The sequence below is a fragment of the Cottoperca gobio genome, chromosome 16 (genome assembly GCF_900634415.1).
Source record: "Cottoperca gobio chromosome 16, fCotGob3.1, whole genome shotgun sequence".
Lineage (NCBI taxonomy): Eukaryota > Metazoa > Chordata > Actinopteri > Perciformes > Bovichtidae > Cottoperca > Cottoperca gobio.
In genome coordinates, this window is record NC_041370.1 from 9047760 (window position 1) to 9068233 (window position 20474).

The following is a 20474-nucleotide window of genomic DNA, read 5'->3' on the forward strand; positions in this document are numbered from 1 at the left end:
TATAGTAACCCAACTACTTTGAAGAAGTAGAAATTGTGATTTGATTAAAATAATATCTCAATTTTTCCTCAGAACATCTGCCAAGAGGAGTTTCTATGGTCAAAACACTGCTTAACTTTAGCAAAGAAGAACTTAACCATAAGGTCCATTTAAACAAATTAATAAAATGTGAAATGTTTTTTATTAAAACAAAAAGGTGAGTGCACTTGGGTGTGTACTAAATACAATGAGCAAACAAACTACGTTCATATTTTATTTTTTGATGGAATCAGAAAACAAACACAAATGTTGGTGGCTTGAAATCATCCTTGAACCAAACAGGCTAGTATGTTACTCTACAGGTTGTTCAGTTTAGTACAACCACAGGAGTAACTCTTTTCACCAGATGGTGATCCAGGAGTTGTTTCACCAAACTAAGCAAAGAAATTTCAACCTAATAAACACAAAAAGCAAATGACAAAAACAAAACAAACAAACAAACCTAAGTCCTCACACTGACAATATAGTAACTTTATCACAACAGAAACTTTAACATAATTTCGCCGTCATTACAATCCTCAATATTGATATCCTCAGAGCTGTAACATTTATACAACCGTAATAACTTAACTACCAAATTAAGTGTTTTCATTTCGGCTCCACACTACTAAAGAAGCAAAGCATCAGGCGTGAAGCGGCCATAACATTTGGTCTAAAGACAGTCTACTCTTCATAATGTTAGTGTATGTGTATTTGGAGTTTACCCACTATAATATTTATTATTAAATATCTTTGCTATTATAAATATTGGTATTTTGCTGTCACTGTTCTTGAAGTCTACTGTGCAGTAGCATTTTCAAGCAAAAAAAATAGTGAGTTAAAGAATTCAATGTTGAATTTTAGTTGGATGCTTTGCTTCAAACACCAAATTTGTAAGTTTAACATCAATTTAACGGCATTGTTGACCTTTCTGAAAAAAAATATATATAAGACGATGGTTAGTTATAACTGTCAAGCTCAGATTTTAGTCAGGAAGCAGGCAGTGCTAAACATTTCAGGGAGATAATAGCATTGATGTAGAAGCGTTTCCCTATAATCCGGGAGAAAGGAAAACGACTAAAAATCAAATTCAGTCAAGCTATGTTTTCTGCAGTGATTTCCACTTTTGCAGCAAGGCTGTCAGCACAGTCACAGAACTTAAAATGAAACATTAGCATTCTTATATTACTTCTCCAACTTTTAAAAAACACAAAAACAAACAAAGATTAAAGCCAAATTGCTCACGCAAAAGCGCTTGTGTGTTTTGTAACCTGCAACTGTCAGTGCAGAACCATGATGCAGCAAAAACAGCTTGTTGCAACCTGCACCAACATCAAATAACAATCAATCATTCGCTAAGCAGAAAAAGATGAGCAATAGGTCATTAAATTACTTCTTAACTTCACCGTTTTTTGCCAAATTTCCACGGAAGAATCACTCTTTGTCACTTTGTAATCTCGGATGAATCACTCATTTGTTTGACATCAAACAGCTGAATGTAATGCACGGGTTAGAAGGAGCAGACAAGTCTGTCGGCCCTATGAGTGACATGCCCTCTTAAGTGACAAACAGAGTACACAGTAGTTGCCGTAGGCACAGGTCTGGAATACACGCAAAGTGTTGACAGGTCCTAACCTAAACCAGCACAAGAAAAACAAGACTTGTGTCTAACAGCAACCTGTGAAAGAGTAAACTGTGTCACGCAGTGAAAATTTATGTCCCATTTTTGACATATTGAGGTCACATGGGCAGTAAGTAGTCGTCTCTCTCCTCTGGCTCTTCTTCTAAAGGCTCTGTGGCCAAACCGCTGTAAGCCGGGGCCTCCTCCCGATTTCGTGACCGGCACACAAAGTCACAACCATCCTGTAAGGGTAAAGTTTATGAATTTCAAAAAAAGGTCACATGAGCCTGATCTTTTATGTGGATGTCCAATCAGTGTTGATGATAAATGTAGTCGATTGAAGCACTAATTTTCTCACTGCGCGCTTTTTTTGATCGAGAAAGCTAAGTTTGCAGCTGCAAAACCAGTTCTTCCTGCATCCAACGCCATCATTTGACGTGACAGTGATGTAGGTGGATGCAAGGAAGAACTACAGAGCTTCCTTGTTCTCCTCGCTTGTATTGCAAACTAGCTACGATTCCAACAGCAAAACAGCGGACATAGGCCGGAGCTGCGGGTGCATTAGCCGTGCACGAGGATGTGTCCTGCAGGGACCTACGGACGCCAGAAACTCACACGCAATGCATCCTGGTACATGTAGGCACTGACGACAGGGTTCCGAGAGCAGGACAAATTAGCTTTCTCAGTAAAGCATGCACTGAGAATTGATTTACTTAATTTACCATTAACACTGATTTCAACTCCACATAAAAAGGTGGCAAACTTTCCATTCAATGACGTTATGTATGACCTTCCAGAATGCTTACCGCTGTCAGATTGCCAACTTCAACCCAAAAAGTATAATTTGGGAATTGCTCCATCCCTTTGGCTCCAACAATCAGTCGTTGGTAAAGGAAACCTCCCATTAAATAAACAGCCAGAAGACAAAAACCGCTGGAAGAAGAGAGGGCCTATTATCACTAATCAGTCATAATATTAAATGCTTTAACGTGAAGGGTTTTTGTGTCATTGCAGACTGTATTAACGCACATGATGAGTATTATGGAGCCAGTGCTAATGTGGGACTCAAGAGGTGGGCACACTGCACTGGAGTCCAGCTCTAACAGGTAGAAACAGTCCTGCGTCCTCTGCCTGTCCTCCAGCACCACCTTCATCTGGTCCTGGGAGTGAGATGGAGATGGAGAGAGAGAAAGGTAAATACAAGGCGCAACACAATAAAAAAAGGAGACATTGGTGCAAACATTAGGCCATGTTTAGACCAACATTAGCACTGTGTGAAAAACGCAACCACTTCATTCATTTCAATAAGACTACGTGGAGAGATCCAGCAAAAAAAGGTTCCGTCGATCCTTTTAATTAATCGTTTGGTTTGTAAAATGTCAGAAAAGTGTCATAAACAGTAAACATCTTGTTTTTCCCAGTGTAAAACCCAAAGATATTCAGTTGAACATGATGTAAAACAGAGAAAAGAAAGCAGGAAATCTCCACATTTGAGAGGCTGAAAACAGCTTTTTCTGCCATTTATGAATGAAAGAATAGTTTAACGATTAATCGATTATCAAAATATTTGCCGATTACTTACTGTGAATCGACTGGTTTACTAATCATTGCATGGGGCATTTCTATGGTTTCCCTTGTAATCATCCAAGATAAAGAATAAAATGACTGATGACTTCCAGAGTTGTAAAACCCCATGAGTTTATCAATATGTTACTCAAACATGCCTTCCTGGACCACATGTCACCTTCCCACCGGTACCTGACGCAACCCACCCCCACATTTCTGTTTTTACACATGATGCAGTTTCTGGTCTGAACACCATTTCTTTTCACAAATCTGGTGATCTAAAAGTCTGTTTCTTTTACCGAGGTTATTCTCCTGTCGCAAGAGATCATGATTATGGCTTTCCTCGTTTCCTTGGAGCAGTGGGCATCATATTTGTCGCCGTCTCTGTAGATCAACATCACCCAGTCACCTGCAAGGGCAGAAAATTGTCAAAATAGACAATGCAGACGCAATACTGATCTAATAAGCACCCTTCTGAAATGGTTAATCTCGCGTTCAGAGATAAATCAAGGCTGAAAAGTAAACAATTCTAAAGCATTTTTGGTATTATTATGCTCATAGTCAAAACATCATCTAATTCCCCAACCTTAGATTCCAAAACACAGATGGTTAACATTCACACACAAAATCAGGGTGAAAGTCTTAGATTTTGCAGAGACTTACTTCCTCCAATGGCCTGTGTAGCAGTATACAAGCCAATCACTGTTGGATCACTTTTCGTTTTCCCGCTGTCGAGCTGAACAACCCCAGCTCCAGGAATACCCGCGGCGTCCCCACACAACTGGAACACATATGTGTAACTCTCAGATCCATTCTTGGTCACTGCTGTAAAGCTGTCAACATGAGAACAAATCCAATAAACAGTTAATAAAATCGGAGACAGTGGTGAACACTGGATGGCAGGAGGATCAATCAGGCCAAATGCTTCTGACCTGGTTGGTTTGCATATTCAAATGATGCTGATTTTGATTGATAACAGGCCATCCCAAAACAATCTAACATCATACTGATGGCACTGAATATGCAGGCACACAATTGAGTCACTTCTTACTTTTTATGGGCGAGTGGCTCTAGTCGATTGAGGACTTCCCGTTCTGAGACGGACTCCGTTAACAGCTTACATTTCTTGGTGCCGTCCGTGGCGTACACCCCACTCCCACACAAGACCAGCTGCACAACCAGAGTCCACAGCAGGAAGGGACCTCCACCTTGATGGTTCACCTGGCACAGACGTCACAGGGACAATGATTGACACTTGATGTTACTTATTATTCATTAGAAATTAGGGTTGGATAGGGTTTCCTTTATACTATTATACATTAACATTATACTATAGTATAATAGATAAGTTGGTACTATGTTAGCTATCACTTTGAAAAGTCAAATTGATTAGTTACTCAACGGACAGAAGATTGATACGCAACTATTTTGATATTCAGATGAATCAGTTAAATCATTTTTCAATCAAAATTGCAAAAATAAATGCTGCATATATTTGTCACATAGAACTGAATAACGTTGGCTTTTAGACTTTTGGCTGAAAAATACAAACTATTTCAATACATCATCTTAGGCTCTGGGGCATGTCTCACTGTGTTATAAACAACTTGATTATTCAATCAATTGAGAAACTAATTGGCAGATAAATCTGTAATGAAAAGTATCATTAGTTGCATCTCTAATACTTTTCTATTGTGGTCAAAGATGCAAATCAAAGAACAGGAATTCTTTATGGTAATATTAGATTTTTGCATCAATGTGATAAAGTAACTTGATTTGTCAGGTATTTGATTCACTGAATAACTAAAATCAGACAAACTGGTCTGATTACTCATCCTTCCCAGAAAACACACATCATCAGTATATTACATACACCAAGAGAGCTGATTTTATCTCACTCCTATTAGAAATAAATAAGTGGCGGGATATAGAATTGCACATTTCATATTTACTCTAAAAAGGTGCTTCATGCTCAATAATTTGCTTCCTGAAAAAGAAACACAACCAGGAAACTGACCGTCCATTTTTCGGACAAAAACTATTTTAAGTGCAATATCTCACGACAGAAAACCCCAATACGAACCGTATAAACTAACTAATAATGCAATAGTGAAAGTTGTGAAATCCACATATTTTTTAAGTAACCTATGAACATGCAAAATGTCTGTTCATCTCCGCATGAGGCAAAAACTTTTCCTGAAGAAACACGGTCAGTTAAAAATATCCCTCTGAAAAGCAAACAGAGTTTAACTTTTGGCTACATTGTGCACCTACCTTCATGACTTCTTAAACTGTAAAGTGGTAACAGCTTGTGTGATAGTTACAGTTTTGTTAAAACATGTAGTCAACGTTGATGATGTAGTGAGCTTCCTCGCGCTAACGTCGCTTCCTGGTTTACTTAATAAAGCAATAAAGCTGCTTTGTTGTTATGCAGATACAATAAAGTAAATATGTATGTACTCTGGAGATTTAAATTAACATTGTTAGCTGCACGCTCCTTGATAATAAACGCGCTTTTCCTCCAAATGTGTGAAAAAGAAGCATCAAAGAGGCTAACGAGGTACAGACAACAGTAGTGCGGAAGTGAAACTAAACACAGGCGCACATGTGACCGTCAAAATGAAGCTCGACCAATGAGATGCAGCTGAATCCTCCTCACACCCGCATCAGCTGACACCAGACAGATATACAGAGCTGGAGAAGGGAAAAGCTCAAGCAACCATGGCATGGTGTACAGTTTTCTCTGTGTGCCTTAGTCAACGCTGCAAAAACAGATATGTAATCATCATTTAATATATGGCATCTCCAGATTATGGAAGCCCAAAGGCGACTTTAATAAAATGATAATGTAAACTTGAATATTAAAATGTAATTCCACTATAGTTGTCCACACATGTATGTGTAATTTGAGTAAAAATGAAAATGAAAATACAATAATCCAATTTGCATGTTCCTTTTCACATACTGGTATGGATGTTCTATGACCATATTAAAAAAATGAAAATGGAGAGGCTCATTGACATCTAATGCATTCTCGGCTTTTAAATAGACAGTGGTCAAATATTAACTCACATTTGAAATGCAATATAAACAATGTAACCGGATTTTTCATTTATGCAAGCAATATTTAGCTAAAAATATAAATGTGTTTGAAAATTAAATGTAACAGTGTCGTCAGGATAATAAAGAACTCTATCTATTAAAATTAGATGTTAAATTAAGGGATCACCACAGTTATTATTAATCTTGGGGGGACATTATTATTACAGATGATGTAAGTGCCTTTCTCAGGGGCACAATGTTGGCTGCCCTGGTATTGAACTCACCACCAACCTGGTGTTCTATTTTGATGCTGTACCACTAGACGACCACTAGGCCACTAGGCCACTAGGCCATCACCACTCCACTGAACAGGAATATGAATACTTGTACCGAATTTCAATGCAATCCACTCACTAGAATACTTTGTGTGGGGATCATGAATGTCTGTAAAAAGGTTCTGTTGTTTAAATAATGTTCTAAAACATAAAACCATATGTGTTGAATAGACTTGCTCTGTTATGAACTAAATTCATTCAGTACCATATATTCATATGTTGTTTCAAATGCAGCAACAAAAAGATGGCGACAAAAAGCTTGTTTTCTATGCAGTAATCTGTACCTCATAGTTACAATTTGTCGTCAACCTTTAAGACAACCTTTTAACCTGTTCCGAGTTTGATCAGATTGATTTCCCTGTAACAATGCCCCTTTCTTCTACTTATAACTCAATTAGAATACTTTTAAAAGAACACTTTAAAGTGATAAGATTAAAGATAATAAACCTCAATAGCCTGTATGTTTGCTCTACAAATTCAATACACACCTCCTTCATGAGGAAACAGTAAAAAAAAAAGTCCATTAGTTTGTATTGCAAAGCCTAGCTCTTCATCATTAGCTTCCTAACCTCAACAGAAATTAAAGAGTTCAGTTCAGCTCATTTTACTTTACAAGTGCAACAGATGTGCACCTCCCAGCCTAGTTAGTACGCATAAACAAAATAGGCAACATATAAAGACATTTAAAAAATGTCAAAATGTTACATTTAGCCTAGCTGTGATAGGCTTCAGCCCCTGCGTCCCTGCAAAGGATAAACAGATTAAAATATATATATAGTATCAAAGGAATAGTTTGATCATTTGGGAAATAAACTTATTCAGTCAAAAAGTCCTTAAAAGTAGTGTGCTATTCAGTATAGGCCTTCCCATGAGATCACGTTGACTTATTCGCTTTTATGCCAAGAGTTGTCTGTAGGCTACAGTAAATAGGAAGCTACAGTCAGAAGCCTGTTAGTTTACGTTAACTTAGCAAAAGACTGGAAACAAACTAAACTAACTAGTGTAGAAATAACCATAACCATAAAATATAATTAATACCTGAACAAAACTAAACACTATAATAAACCGCATGGAGGGAGGATTTATTGCAGGGGTATTTTATTACTCTCCATAAATTTTAACTGGATATACCAAATAGATTTGCAGGTTGAGATGTAAAATTGTTAAATGCATTCTGAATTATAAATCAACTAAAATAAAGTACAAATCTGAGTGATTTTTGTGAATGTAAGTAATTAAGTGAGTGAAGGCAGAGTGAAGTAAAACCCGAGTAGTGCCACAAAACAAAGGAACAACTAAATGAGAAAGGGATCATAGTTTTATTGTCTTTATTTGGTAATGTTGATGACAGAGTCGTGGCGCTCCAAGCCTTTAATCAGGTCACTTTAGCAATCAAACAAATCATTCACAGATCACCCTTGTAAATGCCTCTCCCTTGGTTTAGTCCTCTGTGATTGCTTAGTCTTTTTTTGTTTTAAACCACAAGAAACAGTTTGTATTTCCCTTTTGGTCCCCTATTTACTACCTCTCAGGGGAATGTAGAGAGGTTTTTATAGGCCTCACTGAAATCTCCACCAAACCGTGTGCTCTCAATCTTCACTCTCTGTTTCCCCTCCCCCTCTCTCCCTTGTATGTTCACAGCTCTTACCTTACCTGGCTGTGTGTGTGTGTTGTTGCAGACACACCCGGCTACTCCATATCAACCAATCGCTGCTCCAAGACAGAGACACCAAGGAGGTGTACTTCCTGTGTTTCGGTAGAGAAGAATGAGGCAGGAGAGAGTTTTGTACTGTATTTTGCCAGGGGGGTCTACAAAGGAGATCATGTCGGCAGTAGAAGGAAGGGAAAAGAACTAAAGTAGTGGACAGACTTTAACTTGATTTATTAGAGATCTCTGTGTTCAGCAGCAGCCACTGAGAGGACAACACATAGAGAAGGAGGAGGGGAAAGATAAGTGTCAATCTGTTAGGACTTGTTTGGGAATTTGAGGAAGGAGGGGAGAGACGGAGAGAAGGGCAGCAAAAGGGAAAAGCAAGGAGAGCTCAGGCGTAAACATTAAGTGTTTCACAAGAGTTTAAGTATTGAGAGAAAAAGGCAGTTTTCATTTGTTTGAAAATAAGGAGAACATTTGTAATGTCAACTAGACAACGTGAGGAATGAATTCCTGTGTGTTGTGCAATCCCATGGTTTTTGAGTTGAGCTGAACCCGAGGGGAGACTACGCATCTCCCCAGGATACAATATTCAGGTGAGTTGCTTTTTCATAATTTTCAGATGTACGCTTATTCTGTAAATTGCTCCTGGTTTGAACACATTTAGAGTTAGATCCAGCTCAGTTGTGGTTTACATGTTACATGCCGTGCCTATGTGTCACAGGCCTTCGCTTTCTCAAAGACTTCTTTTGGCATGCTGTGCTTTTGCAAGTCTGTGCTGCATTCTTAGAGAACTGTAAGAGGATTTCACCTTTTTATCTGACATACCTTTCATACCTTTACTGTATTATTCTGCCTTATTTAGTGTATTTGACCAAATAAAATAAGAGAGTAACAGACTGAAAACACAGCTACATTGTTGCAGCTATAAGGATTTGTCAAAAGTAGCAGTAATGTTGATGAAATATAGCCTTGTTCTGTGACATTAATTAAGTATGTAAAAGATCTCCTCATATTGCTTAATTTTACCTGCATTTCAGTGATTTGTACCTAAAATGTCTTGACTCTTGATGGTTGATTTCTAAATAATTGATAACGTGAACTGTTGCTGTCTTTTTTAGATTCTCCAAATTATACAATGGGAACCAAAAGGCCCAGCTGCACGCTCTCTGACACTTTAACTAATATCAACACAATTGACCGCAAGCTTCAGCCAGGTGGAAAAATCTCCCGGGATCCAAGTCCTAGGCCAGCAATGACTGCCCAGTCGGAGCGAGAGAGAGAGAGCAACAGAGAAGAAGAGAGGAGGAGGGAGCGAGAGAAAATTAAGGACAAATCAAGATACAAAGATATGGACCCACGGGATAGATACTATGAAAGAGACAGGGGTCCTCCATCAAGGCCAAGAGAGGGCGAAAAAGAGTGGATGGAAAGGAGGCAGGAAGATGGAAGAAGCAAAAACGGGAGGCCGCTGTCAAGTGTAGAAAAGGAGACTTTGAGAGAACTAGAGAGGGGGATGAAGAAAGGCGACACATTTCCCAGGATGAGAAAAAGCAGCGCAGATCGTAGCAGAGGAATGGCGCCCACCCCCGAGTTGGACAAACAGAGGGGGGAAAGAAGACAGAGAGATAGGCCAAAAAGAGTAGAGCCAGATGACTGGGAGAGAGAACGAGAGATGGCACGGCAGAGAGAGAGGTACAGAGAGAGGGAAAGAGATGAGGGCAGAAGCAGGGGAAAGGAAGAGGGAAAAAACACAAGAGGAAGACCTGTAGAAGATGAGAAATCCCGAAAGAGGGACAGATATCAGGAGTCTGATGTTGTTTTTCGAGACAGGAGAAAAGAAGGGGGAGATTCACGGGACAGAAGAGAGAAGCATGAAGCTATAAAAAGAGAAAAGCCAAAGCCTAACATGGGAGACAGGGAGGCCAAGGCGCCTTCTCCACACAGAAGAAGAGACATCGATAACTACTCTGATAGAAAAGAGAGGGAAAAGGCACAAAGGACAGAGAGTAGGAGGGACACCAGGAGTGAAGGAGACAGTGACGAGAGAGAGCTGAAGAGGGAAATAGTTCGGGTCAAAGAGAGGCAGGAGTTGACATATCACCACAGCAGAAGTGAGGGGGACAACACGGGAAAAACAGAGAGGGAGAAAGATCGAGAGACGCAAGGACACAGGGTAGAGGACAGGCAGAGATACAGAGACGGGGACAGAGAAGCGGATCGATCCAGGAGGAAGGGAGGGGAGAAAGATAGGGAGAGGTACAGAGAGGCTGACAGGAGAGCAGACAGGGAAGGAGACAGATGGAAAGAAAGTGTGAGAGACTTTAAGGATGACAGGAGAGAGGAAGACCGATACAGACCACATGAGCAGCGTAGAGGCAGGGAAACTAAGGAGAGAGAGGCCGATCCGAGGAGGGATGACACGACAGGCAGAAGAAGCCGATCCCAGAACGAGACGATCCCTCGGGTGCCCCCACGAGCCCAAAGCAGCGGGGAATGGAGCAGCGACATGAACAGTGAGATGAGATATAGAAGAGGCAGAGACAGTTATGAGGAGAGGGAATCTGGCAGAGAGAGTACAGCTGAAAGTGACAGAGAAGAACAGAGAAATCCAGCTGCTGAAAGAAGTCAAAGTGAGCAACAAAGAAGAGAGAGACAAGAGAGAGACAGAGAAGAGATGACAGGGCAGAGAAGGGTGTGGGTAGAGCGACAGAGGGACAAGAATAGTAAAGACGAAGTTGTAGACAGACAAAGGGGGAAAGAGAGGAGGAGAGAAGCCGAGAGGAGTATGGAGTCACAGGCTGAGTGGGAAAGAGAGGGGCGGCGAGTAAAAGAGGAACCAGATGAGAAAAACTTGGACCAAAGCAGTTGCAGAGGAAGACATGAAGGCAGGAATGAGAACAAGGGAGACATAAAGAGGGAAACAGAGGGTGTTAGCGTAGATGGAGAGGAGATGAGTGAAGTCTGGAGAGAAGTAGATAAGGGAGGGAGGGAACATCTGTCTGACAGCGATGGAGGGATAGAGGGAAGACGGTGGAGGGATGCAGAGGGAGAGAGTGTGACAGATAACACAGAGGAGAGTGACAGAGAGGAAGAGGGTGGGAGCGATTATCGGGGCCGCTCCGAGAGCCAAGGAGGAAGTGAGAAAGGGTTGAGGGGAGAGAGAGACAGAATGCTGTCAGGAGAGGAAGGCTTTGTGACCTTGTCCAGCGGTGGAGACGAGGAGGACGAAAGAGAGGAAGAAGAGGAATTTAAAGACTGTCAAGAATTCTTGGAAGGTGCATATGATAGCCCCTCACATGATGCCATCAAGGGGCATGAGGGAGACGAGCACAGGGACAGGGCAATGGGAAAGGAGGAGGCGTTTGATGAAGAGAGGAGTGAGAAAAATCCAAAGTACGTCTTCAATGTGATTGGGCAAACATTGCCCAAGTCCAAAACCAGCAAGATGTCACCGTCACAAGTTGATGACATGGGAGGAGTGGAAAGGGACAACCCGAATATAGAAAGTCATTGCAGTGATGACGCCGCACAGCAATCTCATCCAACTCATAGAGATTATGAACAACCGATCAACAACACCCAGGATGCTGAGAGGAAGTGTGACGTGCCAAGGGAGGAAAGGCCTGCCACAGGAGACGCAACTGAAGTGGCTGTCAGATTCAGATCGTCATCATCAGCGCATTACAGAGAGACTGGAGAAGAAACGAAGAGCAAAGTGGAGAACCCGTATGCAGAAATAGGCACAATTAAGAGAGACTCACAGACTGAAAAACTCCTCATAGAGTGGAGAGAGAAAAATAAAGAAGGGGTGGAAGGGGACAGGGAGCAAGCTTTGCCAGTCCCCGGTAATCCCTACGGTGATGTTTGTTCTCAGGTGAATTTTGAACAAATTCAACCCATCTTGGAAGGGCTTAACGCGGGAGCAATGAGCCCAGAAGAGGTGGAGGCCATTCGGATCCGAATGAGCGGGGCATGGAGCATGTCCGAGGAGCCCAAGCGACATTCCCAAGCCCCCCATCTTAAATGGGCCAAAAATGTGTTGTGGGAGATTCTGGGACGCTCAGAGGAACATACTGTGGATGAAGCTAACGCAGAAGTACGAGGAAACCAAGGGGACGACCAGTTAGAGACGGCGATCGAGAACGACAAACATCCGGAGGAGGCTGCACAACGGTCTGCAGAGGTGCCCGTTGATCGGTTGAGTACGGACGAACAGCACTCAGAGCTGGAGGAGGAAGAGCCGTTGGTAGGGGAGGAGTTGAGAGGTACGGGTCAGAGCCAAGCTGACATGCATGCTGACCAACTAACAGCTATGCATGGTGACACACCTACATACACTCATGCTGACACACTGTTAGACACAGAAGGGAAGGGGGATCCCAGTGTGGACAAAGATACTGAGCCGACTGGTCTTCTTCAGATAGAAAAGGCAGCTACAGAGGTGGAAATGAGTGACGAGGCAGGGGATGAGGTTAAATTATCCGATATGGAAAAAGAAGCAACCAGAGAGAAGGAGATAGAGATGTATTTATCTGTGAGCAACACGCTGTACAAGCCTAACAGCTGCCCCATTCTTAATTATGAAACGGAGTCTGACATCCTCGTTCCCTCAAGAGAGGTTGGGGGCCAGGAGGGGAAAAACAGAATGAGTGAAAGTGAGGAAGAAAAGCAGGAAGAGCAGCCTGAGGAGAGGGGTACTGGGTACTGGAAGGAGCTGAGGTGGATAGCGGACAGGCAGAAAATAAAATAGGAGAGGGGACAGTGACAGTGACGAGCAGCTGCAGTTTCCGAGATTTGGGTCCCGAAGCTCGATTTCGAAGAAGGGGAATCCGTAAAACCACCGAAAGAAGAAATGGAGAGCTTGTAGAAATTGAAGAAGACGAAGGTGGAAGGGATCGCAGAACCAGAATATTCTCTACAACAGGTAAAGACAGAAGATGGCGATGGGGAAACGCTGACAAATTCTAGTTTCTCATCAATCAGCACATTTAAAGAAATCATCTAATCAAGTGGGTATATTTCAGACCTTTAAATGAGGTCAACATGTGATTTTGAACGCAGACTTTTATCAGAGACAATCTTTTAGTCATATCCTTCTGAGAGTTTCCTGCATCATTTTGTGGTCGTAGCACCCAAAATCCAAGCTATACTGCTACTAATAGACCTCATCAGAGCACTTATCTGATCACTTAACCTTGAAACTGCGTCAGTGTTGTTGTGGGAGTACAGGTAGTGGGCGGAGACAAATGAAGGTGGAGAAAGCAAGGGAAACCAGAAGCGTGAGCTTAAAGGCTCGAGTTGATTCTGCTTTGAGGCATAACACGAGAAGCACGAGTTTTGGAAATGCACTAATCTCTCCTATAACTTATTGTAGCACGGATACTAACCAAACTAATTGTTTATTTTATTTATTACCTCTTCATTAACTGTTTCCTTTTTCTTTTTTTTTTCATTCATCCAGACTGTCACTGTAGTTGATAGTAAATAAATCCGAACCTAGCGCACTGATAAGTATGCTGATGTATAACGTTTCGACAAATGGATACTTTTTTATTCCAGATGATGAAGATGATCGAAGCAAAAGCTGGGGAGAAGTAGAGCTGAGGTGAGCACAACAATCACACACGTGTCACACGTCAAAATGCAGTAGTGGTAAAGATGTGCCCGGTTGTTTCATTTGTTAAGAATTTGATTGAGTGTCCCTGATATTAAAAACTTAGAGTTACAAAACTATATTTCTATTGTGTCAGGTAGGTAATGGTTGAATTTTGATTCTATCATTTCTGTATGCTGCACTTACATCGGATTGGCTTATTGGAAGTTATTGTGCTGCATGTACGTAAATGATTACACCTATTTAAAGCTTACTTGCGAGATTCTTGCTGCTCGGAGTTGTATCCTCATGATTGTTTGCACTTATTGTATCCAAGTCGCTTTGCACAAAAGCGTCAGCTAAATGAACTGTAATGTAATGTAGGGCATTACAATGTTTAATCAAACAGTACAGTCCTGTTTCTGCAAATGTGCCACACTAGAAAGCAGTTTTAGTGAACTATTTCTACCAGTTGTCATGATTATAAATACATGGCTGTTTATTCTCTTTCTCGGCACTGCAGAACTGTTTTGGACACAATCGACAGACGGAAAAGGAATTCAAGATTTTTCAGTGAGTATCTCTGTTGCACCTTTTTTATTTTTGCTTTATTCAGGTCATGCAGCTTAAAAGTATTATATGATCTCTCCATAAATCAAACACATAGACTTTATTACAGCCTATTATTATTTGTATGTGTCGTTGCATACGACATCTTAGACTTATTTCTTTTTTTTTTATCTCCGTCACTTTTATTTTACAGTAAATCCTAAGAGTAATTATAAGAAATACCCATGTAGATGGCACAGTTGACGTTTCTTCAGATCATATCTGCTGTGGCTGATGTGGTGGGGAAATGCATGACGCAGTTCAGCATTTCCCTTCAATGTGTGCGTGATTCATCTCAGTGTGTGATTCATCTCAGTCTGAATACAGCCTCAGTAACTCTTTATCTCTTAGTCTGAACATGTTGGGTCAGAATGTAAATGAAATACACAAATGAAAGGCAACCTGAGTGCAGATCACTATTGCCTCACACCATCTGAAAGGATGTTTTCACCTAAAATGGCAGCGGGTCCCTTGGCCTGTGATTCACATGGATATTCCGAGAAATGGGGCAGAAGTGTGTGAGCACTTGCTCTTTATATATGTGTGTCTGTGCAAGCCAAAGACAGGTTTCTGCAAGTATTCATATCTCCTAACTTGAACCAAAAACAGCTGCTGCTGCAACTTTGCATTCCGACAAGTATGTGTAAAAGGAATGTCAAATGCAAACAACTCCTCTTGGCTAACCCATATATCTTCTTTCCTTTGCTTCCTGTATTTTTCGACTCTCTTTCTCTGCTGTCTTTCTTTGTCTCACGTCCTGTCTTTCTCCCAGATGCTGCCCAGTTATACCAGCAGTACAACGAGGCCGCCCAGAACTTTGAGATCCTGCGTCAGGCCCGCTCCGATGTCGTCTCTGTGTGCGAGGACACGTCCCAGTCTCCTGCTCCCTCACCCCCTCCTGCGCGCAGACCTCTTCCACCCCTACCTTCTGTCCCGCATCCCCACTCCTTGGGTCACACGGGCTCCATCACCAGTGTCAAAAGTTTGGCTCTTCCTGAGCCCCCCAAGAATGAAGGCAGGCCTATCTCCCCACGCCTATCCATCTCTCTTACACAGTTAGCCTCACTGTGGCGTGAGCTGCCGGGGGTGAGGAACAGTGTTGAGCTGGAAGAGCTCACAGATGACCAGAGGCGACTACAGGAGGTAACACATTGTCTTACTGCACATATTACAGTCTAGTCACCATTTGATGGTAGGAAGTTTTTCATACAGCTCATATGAAGCAGTTTGCCTTCTGGTTTCCTACATTGTATTGAGGTAGGACACTGTGCCAGTAACTTCAGGCAGTTATTTTCTAATCCAACCAAACCATGCATTTGCGCTTCTTTGGAAAGTTACTGTCACACCTTAAGAAAATTCAGGAGACTCCTCAGGGCAATCTTCATAATATTATCAACAATAATAACTTCATCTATATAGCACCTTTTTTATTTGTTTTATAAAGCAAAACAAAACAAAAGCAGGACATACAAGTGACCAGACAGTTTGGGGCGTCGTTTCACATCATCAGTTTCATTTCATGGTGACTTCTGTGAAATGGCATGACTTACACGACTTTAAACTGGTGTTACCTCACACCTCAAACTGTCAAGTTCATGTGAAATATTCAAACTTGCCTCATCCCAGAAAAACCCTCCCTATTTATTCACTTTTTATTAGCAGAGGAGTGTCTCTCTCTAAAAGACGTGATTGCGTTAGCGTGTTTTGTTTCTCTGGCTTTGTAGGTGTTTCCCTCTAAACTTCAAAATGTGTCTGAGCTGGAACTCTTCTACTCATTATAAAACCTTCCTGCTCAGTTAGTCACAGCCTTGTCAAAATGCCCCAGCCTGTCGAGAACTGTCAGCGCTTATTAGCTTTATGATTTACTGCCTATCTGGCTTTCACGCTCACATCTTTTCTTATGTGTTTTTCCTTCTAGGTGAGATTTGAGGTGGTGACCTCAGAGGCCTCTTACTGCCGGAGTCTGGACATTGTTGTTGAACATTTTGTCAAGTCCAAACAGCTGGGGGCGCTGTTGGCTTCTCAGGATAGGAACTGGCTGTTTTCCCGGCTTGCTGACGTTCGTGCCATCAGCCACAGGTCAGAAATGTTCAACATTATTTAGAGCAACTTCTGTAACGTAACATACATTAAAGCGGTTATCAAATCTACTTGTGTTGCTTTGGTACAATTTCTCAAATATGTAAGCTTAGAAAATAATTATTTATGATTGTTTTGGTTTTAGTTTTTTATCAAAGCTGGAGGAACGTGTGGATTCAGACATTATACAATTCTCCGTGTGTGACATCATCGCTTGGCACTGTCAGCGCTTCAAATTGGTTTATGTGCCCTACCTCACCAACCAGTCCTATCAGGACGCCACCTACCAGAGACTCATGTAAGCCATTCAGTCAAGCTTTTGCGTTCAGCTACTTTCTGTACACTTTGTACCCGTCAATACATTCAATTTCTTTTTTTCTTTCAGGGAAGAGAATGCAGGGTTCAGACGCATTGTGGAGAAATTAGAGAGAAGTCCTGTTTGCCAGAGGCTTCCTCTTCGTTCCTTCCTCGTCCTTCCCTTCCAGAGGATCACAAGAATTAAGCTGCTGGTCCAGGTGTGTGTATTTGTGTGTGTGTGTTTCTGAAACCGCAAAGGTTGACGTTTCACAACATGTTCAATCCTGTATCTCACTTTAACACACACACTGTTTCTGTGCAGAACATTGTGAAGAGAACCACTCCTGGTACTGCAGAGGCGACTCAGGCTATCAAATCTTTGAAACTTCTGGAGAAGGTACAGAAACGTAGGATAGCAATATTTTTAATATATTATCCTGAATATCTTTAGCTCCTTGGTGACAAAACTCTCCTTCTTTTTCATTCATCTCTCTTTCAGCTGATTCAAGAGAGTAACGACAGCATCACTCAGATGAAAAGCATCGAGTCGCTGGTCTCTCTCAGTTCTAAAGTGGGCTTTGAGTGCAGGGTAAGTAACAACTAGGGATGGGAGACAATCAACGGGTTCACATTGTGATGATATGATCATAACATGCTATAAATCGTATGTACACATTACTGATTTCATGTAAACTGTAATTAAAAACTGAGAAAATAGGATATTTACAGTGTGGAGTTTTATATGATAAACAGATGAACATAGTTAATTGCATTGACCATCAATGTAATTATTTTTACATATTATTTTGCAGATTTGTGCAAAACGTTTATTTTATTTTATTTTATAACAAGGCATTGATTTCACCTATTGTCTCCAGCACTAACAAGTACATTTCCTGGTGTTTGTATCGATGTTTATGGAATCTACAACAAAATAAATAATGTGACAAAATGATCGTAACTCAACTCACTTACTAGCTTTTCAACTGCACCAGGGTCTTCATCAGTGGGAGGAGTTAACTCAGTTGTCATGGAAATGGCTCATGTGATAACAGGTGGTTGTATATATGAAAAATATACAACTCGCCACAAGATGTGGGTTTTAAAGCCCCAGAAAAAGAGCTTGAATTAAGATAATTTTGTCAAACTTCTATTTAAAAAAACAATAACAAGCTGTTTTCTTTTCTTTTTTCTGCGTGTGTGTGTCGTTACAGACTCTTCCTCTGATCAGTCAGTCTCGGAGGATGGTGCGGGAAGGGCTGGTCACTGAACTGATGGATTTCTCTCTAAAGGATACAGAGAGGAATATTTATTTGCACCTATTCAACGACTATTTGCTACTTTCACTACAAAAAGAGTGAGTCAACAAACATGTTTTATTTAGTTTGAATAAACCATTACCATTAGCTACATCCTGTTTTCCTCGTATCCGCAGTCTTTTATCATCCCTTCAATCTTATCACAGTCCTTCTGCCATCTGATTTCTCTTTTGTGTTTTTCCTCTGTCTCCAGAGGGGGAAGGTTCACAGTAATAGACCACTCTCCTGTGTCTGACTTGCGTGCTGAGAACTGTCGTGTCAAACTTCACACCCTTCAGAAGAACCTGTTCCGGCTGCACATGACAAACAGAGCCCTTCTGCTACGGACTGACAAAGAGTAAGAGACGGAGAAAGTGGCAGGGAATGTCAGTTGTCAAGTCACAAAGTGAAGAAAAGGTTACCCAAGAATCTCACACCTTTTTTTTGCTTTTTTTACCTTCAGGAGTGATAAACTACGTTGGATATCCGCTCTTTCCCGGCCTCATCCTGAAATTGATTTTTCGGCTGCACAAGGTGAAGCATGCTGCTTGTTTTAGCAAAGTGCTAAGCTGTATTTGAAATCCCTGCCTACTTCACTCATTCCCTACATTATAAACACCCAATGTGTTACTCTATTGTGAGTTGTAAATACATATCTGAACACTCAAAACTCATCATCATTTTGCATACTCAGCAACAGAGGCGTTGTGACATAAAAGTAAATAAAGTGACGGTAGTATTGTGGGATTTCTAGCAAAAACAGTGACATGGTTTTTTGTTTTAACTGTTAAAATTGAGCATATATTTTACCCCTACATTAGGACAATAAATTCAAATGGCTGACAGTATTCAACATGACATTTTTGAGTGACAAATCTCCCACACAGCAAAAAAGAATAGTGTAATGCTCATATTATGTACGCTTCTTAGTGGTTACTAATCCTCTGTGTTCAGTACACTATGACTGAGTTCCACTGTGTTACAGAGTCTCATTTATCACTGCTAAAAGTGGAACAGACTGTATTTTGAAATCTAAAAATGTAGTTTTTCTGACTTTGTTTCCATGAAGTAGGTAAAGACCAAACCCACACAGGTGTTTTCATGGCTGATTAGACCTCAAGTCAGGGGGAAGTTGGGTGGACTATGCTGGGAATATCATAATGAAAATAAATCTGACAGGAGAGTGGGGAATATGTCAGTAAAGCGCAGTTTATGCAGTCCCATTACGGTCCTGGGATGACGTTTATTCTCTGAGCATTACATATTTATTACAGCTTTATTGATCTTTATGATTGTAGGTCTGACTTCTCTCCTCTTGTGTCCGTACAGATTTTACACAGATGCAGTGTATCCGATCTATTGTCGCACAGCAGCCTGATGAAGCTGTCGTTGGAAAAAGCTGATATCATTCTAGTGCACCAACAAAGCAGTGACCGTAAGTCCATCACACTACCTTCTCCATCATTCCCTTGTGCAATATATGCACCCTGGTATTATTATTATTATTATTATTATTATTAAGAATAAGCATTCATTTACTTTTGTTTTTTTTCTCCCAGATTGGGTAGAGGGGACAAGACTGTCTGATCGGCATCGTGGATGGGTGCCTGAGTCACATTTGGAAACCATAACCAACTCTAAAGTTCGGCAACGCAACCTGTCAGATGCAATCAAACTGACTACGGCCACAGCTGCTGTTTGACCGGGACGCTCAGACTAAACAAGGAGATGTCCTGGATGCAATGTAAAGGGGAAGACTCAAAGTCGTCTGCTTCAAACTGCTGGAAATCGGACTATGGACATTTAATGCTCCTAGTGGGGATTTCTATAATGGTATTGTTCACAATAGCGCAGCAACTGAAATGCTGTAGGATGCATCTCAATGTAGCTTTGGATCCCACTTGTTTCACTCAGCGGAACAAATTATAGCCGTTAGAGCAATGTGTGAACTGCTGAGGCCTGCCTGAAAGACATTAAGCACATTGTAACTGTTAACTGTTATCTACAGTACATTATACAAATTGTGTGTGCTGGAATACATCAATAGACAGTTTTTTTTTGAGAAATCAAATGTTTTTAAAGGGAAATCACCTTTTTCCAAGAAATGCTGTGTTTGGAAAATGTATTATTTGTGTATATTGAAGAGAATCTAACAGTTGATTGTATGGTGCATGTCTAATGAAATGTTGGCCTCTGCATTTAGGAGAGCTGACAGAAATCATGCAAAAATGTACAAGACAATTTAAAGATGTACAGAGCTAACATGGTGAGGACATTTCAATTCATTCAGATTGGTGTAATAAAATCACTTTTGAACATTCGTTATTGAGAGTGAGCTGTGGCTTTTTTCTTTACCATAGAA

At 41.0% G+C, this 20474-nt stretch overlaps 2 protein-coding genes across 2 annotated transcripts; one reads left to right on the forward strand and one right to left on the reverse strand.

Moving 5' to 3' along the window:
- Positions 1-239: 239 nt before the first annotated feature.
- On the reverse strand, positions 240-5822 carry m6pr (mannose-6-phosphate receptor (cation dependent)). Its single transcript, XM_029450987.1, has 7 exons — positions 5480-5822; positions 4257-4426; positions 3869-4038; positions 3505-3614; positions 2669-2799; positions 2446-2572; positions 240-1881 (listed from the first exon to the last, which is right to left on the reverse strand). The coding sequence occupies exons 1-7, from the start codon at positions 5483-5485 to the stop codon at positions 1759-1761; spliced, it is 837 nt and encodes a 278-aa protein (XP_029306847.1). The 5' UTR covers positions 5486-5822; the 3' UTR covers positions 240-1758.
- Positions 5823-8271: 2449 nt separating this feature from the next.
- arhgef5 (Rho guanine nucleotide exchange factor (GEF) 5) lies at positions 8272-20435 on the forward strand. Its single transcript, XM_029450986.1, has 15 exons — positions 8272-8829; positions 9355-12501; positions 13796-13841; positions 14353-14402; positions 15211-15581; positions 16357-16517; positions 16663-16815; positions 16903-17032; positions 17137-17211; positions 17314-17403; positions 18029-18171; positions 18327-18470; positions 18576-18646; positions 19442-19547; positions 19672-20435. The coding sequence occupies exons 2-14, from the start codon at positions 9372-9374 to the stop codon at positions 19513-19515; spliced, it is 4638 nt and encodes a 1545-aa protein (XP_029306846.1). The 5' UTR covers positions 8272-8829; positions 9355-9371; the 3' UTR covers positions 19516-19547; positions 19672-20435.
- The last annotated feature ends 39 nt before the right edge of the window (positions 20436-20474 follow it).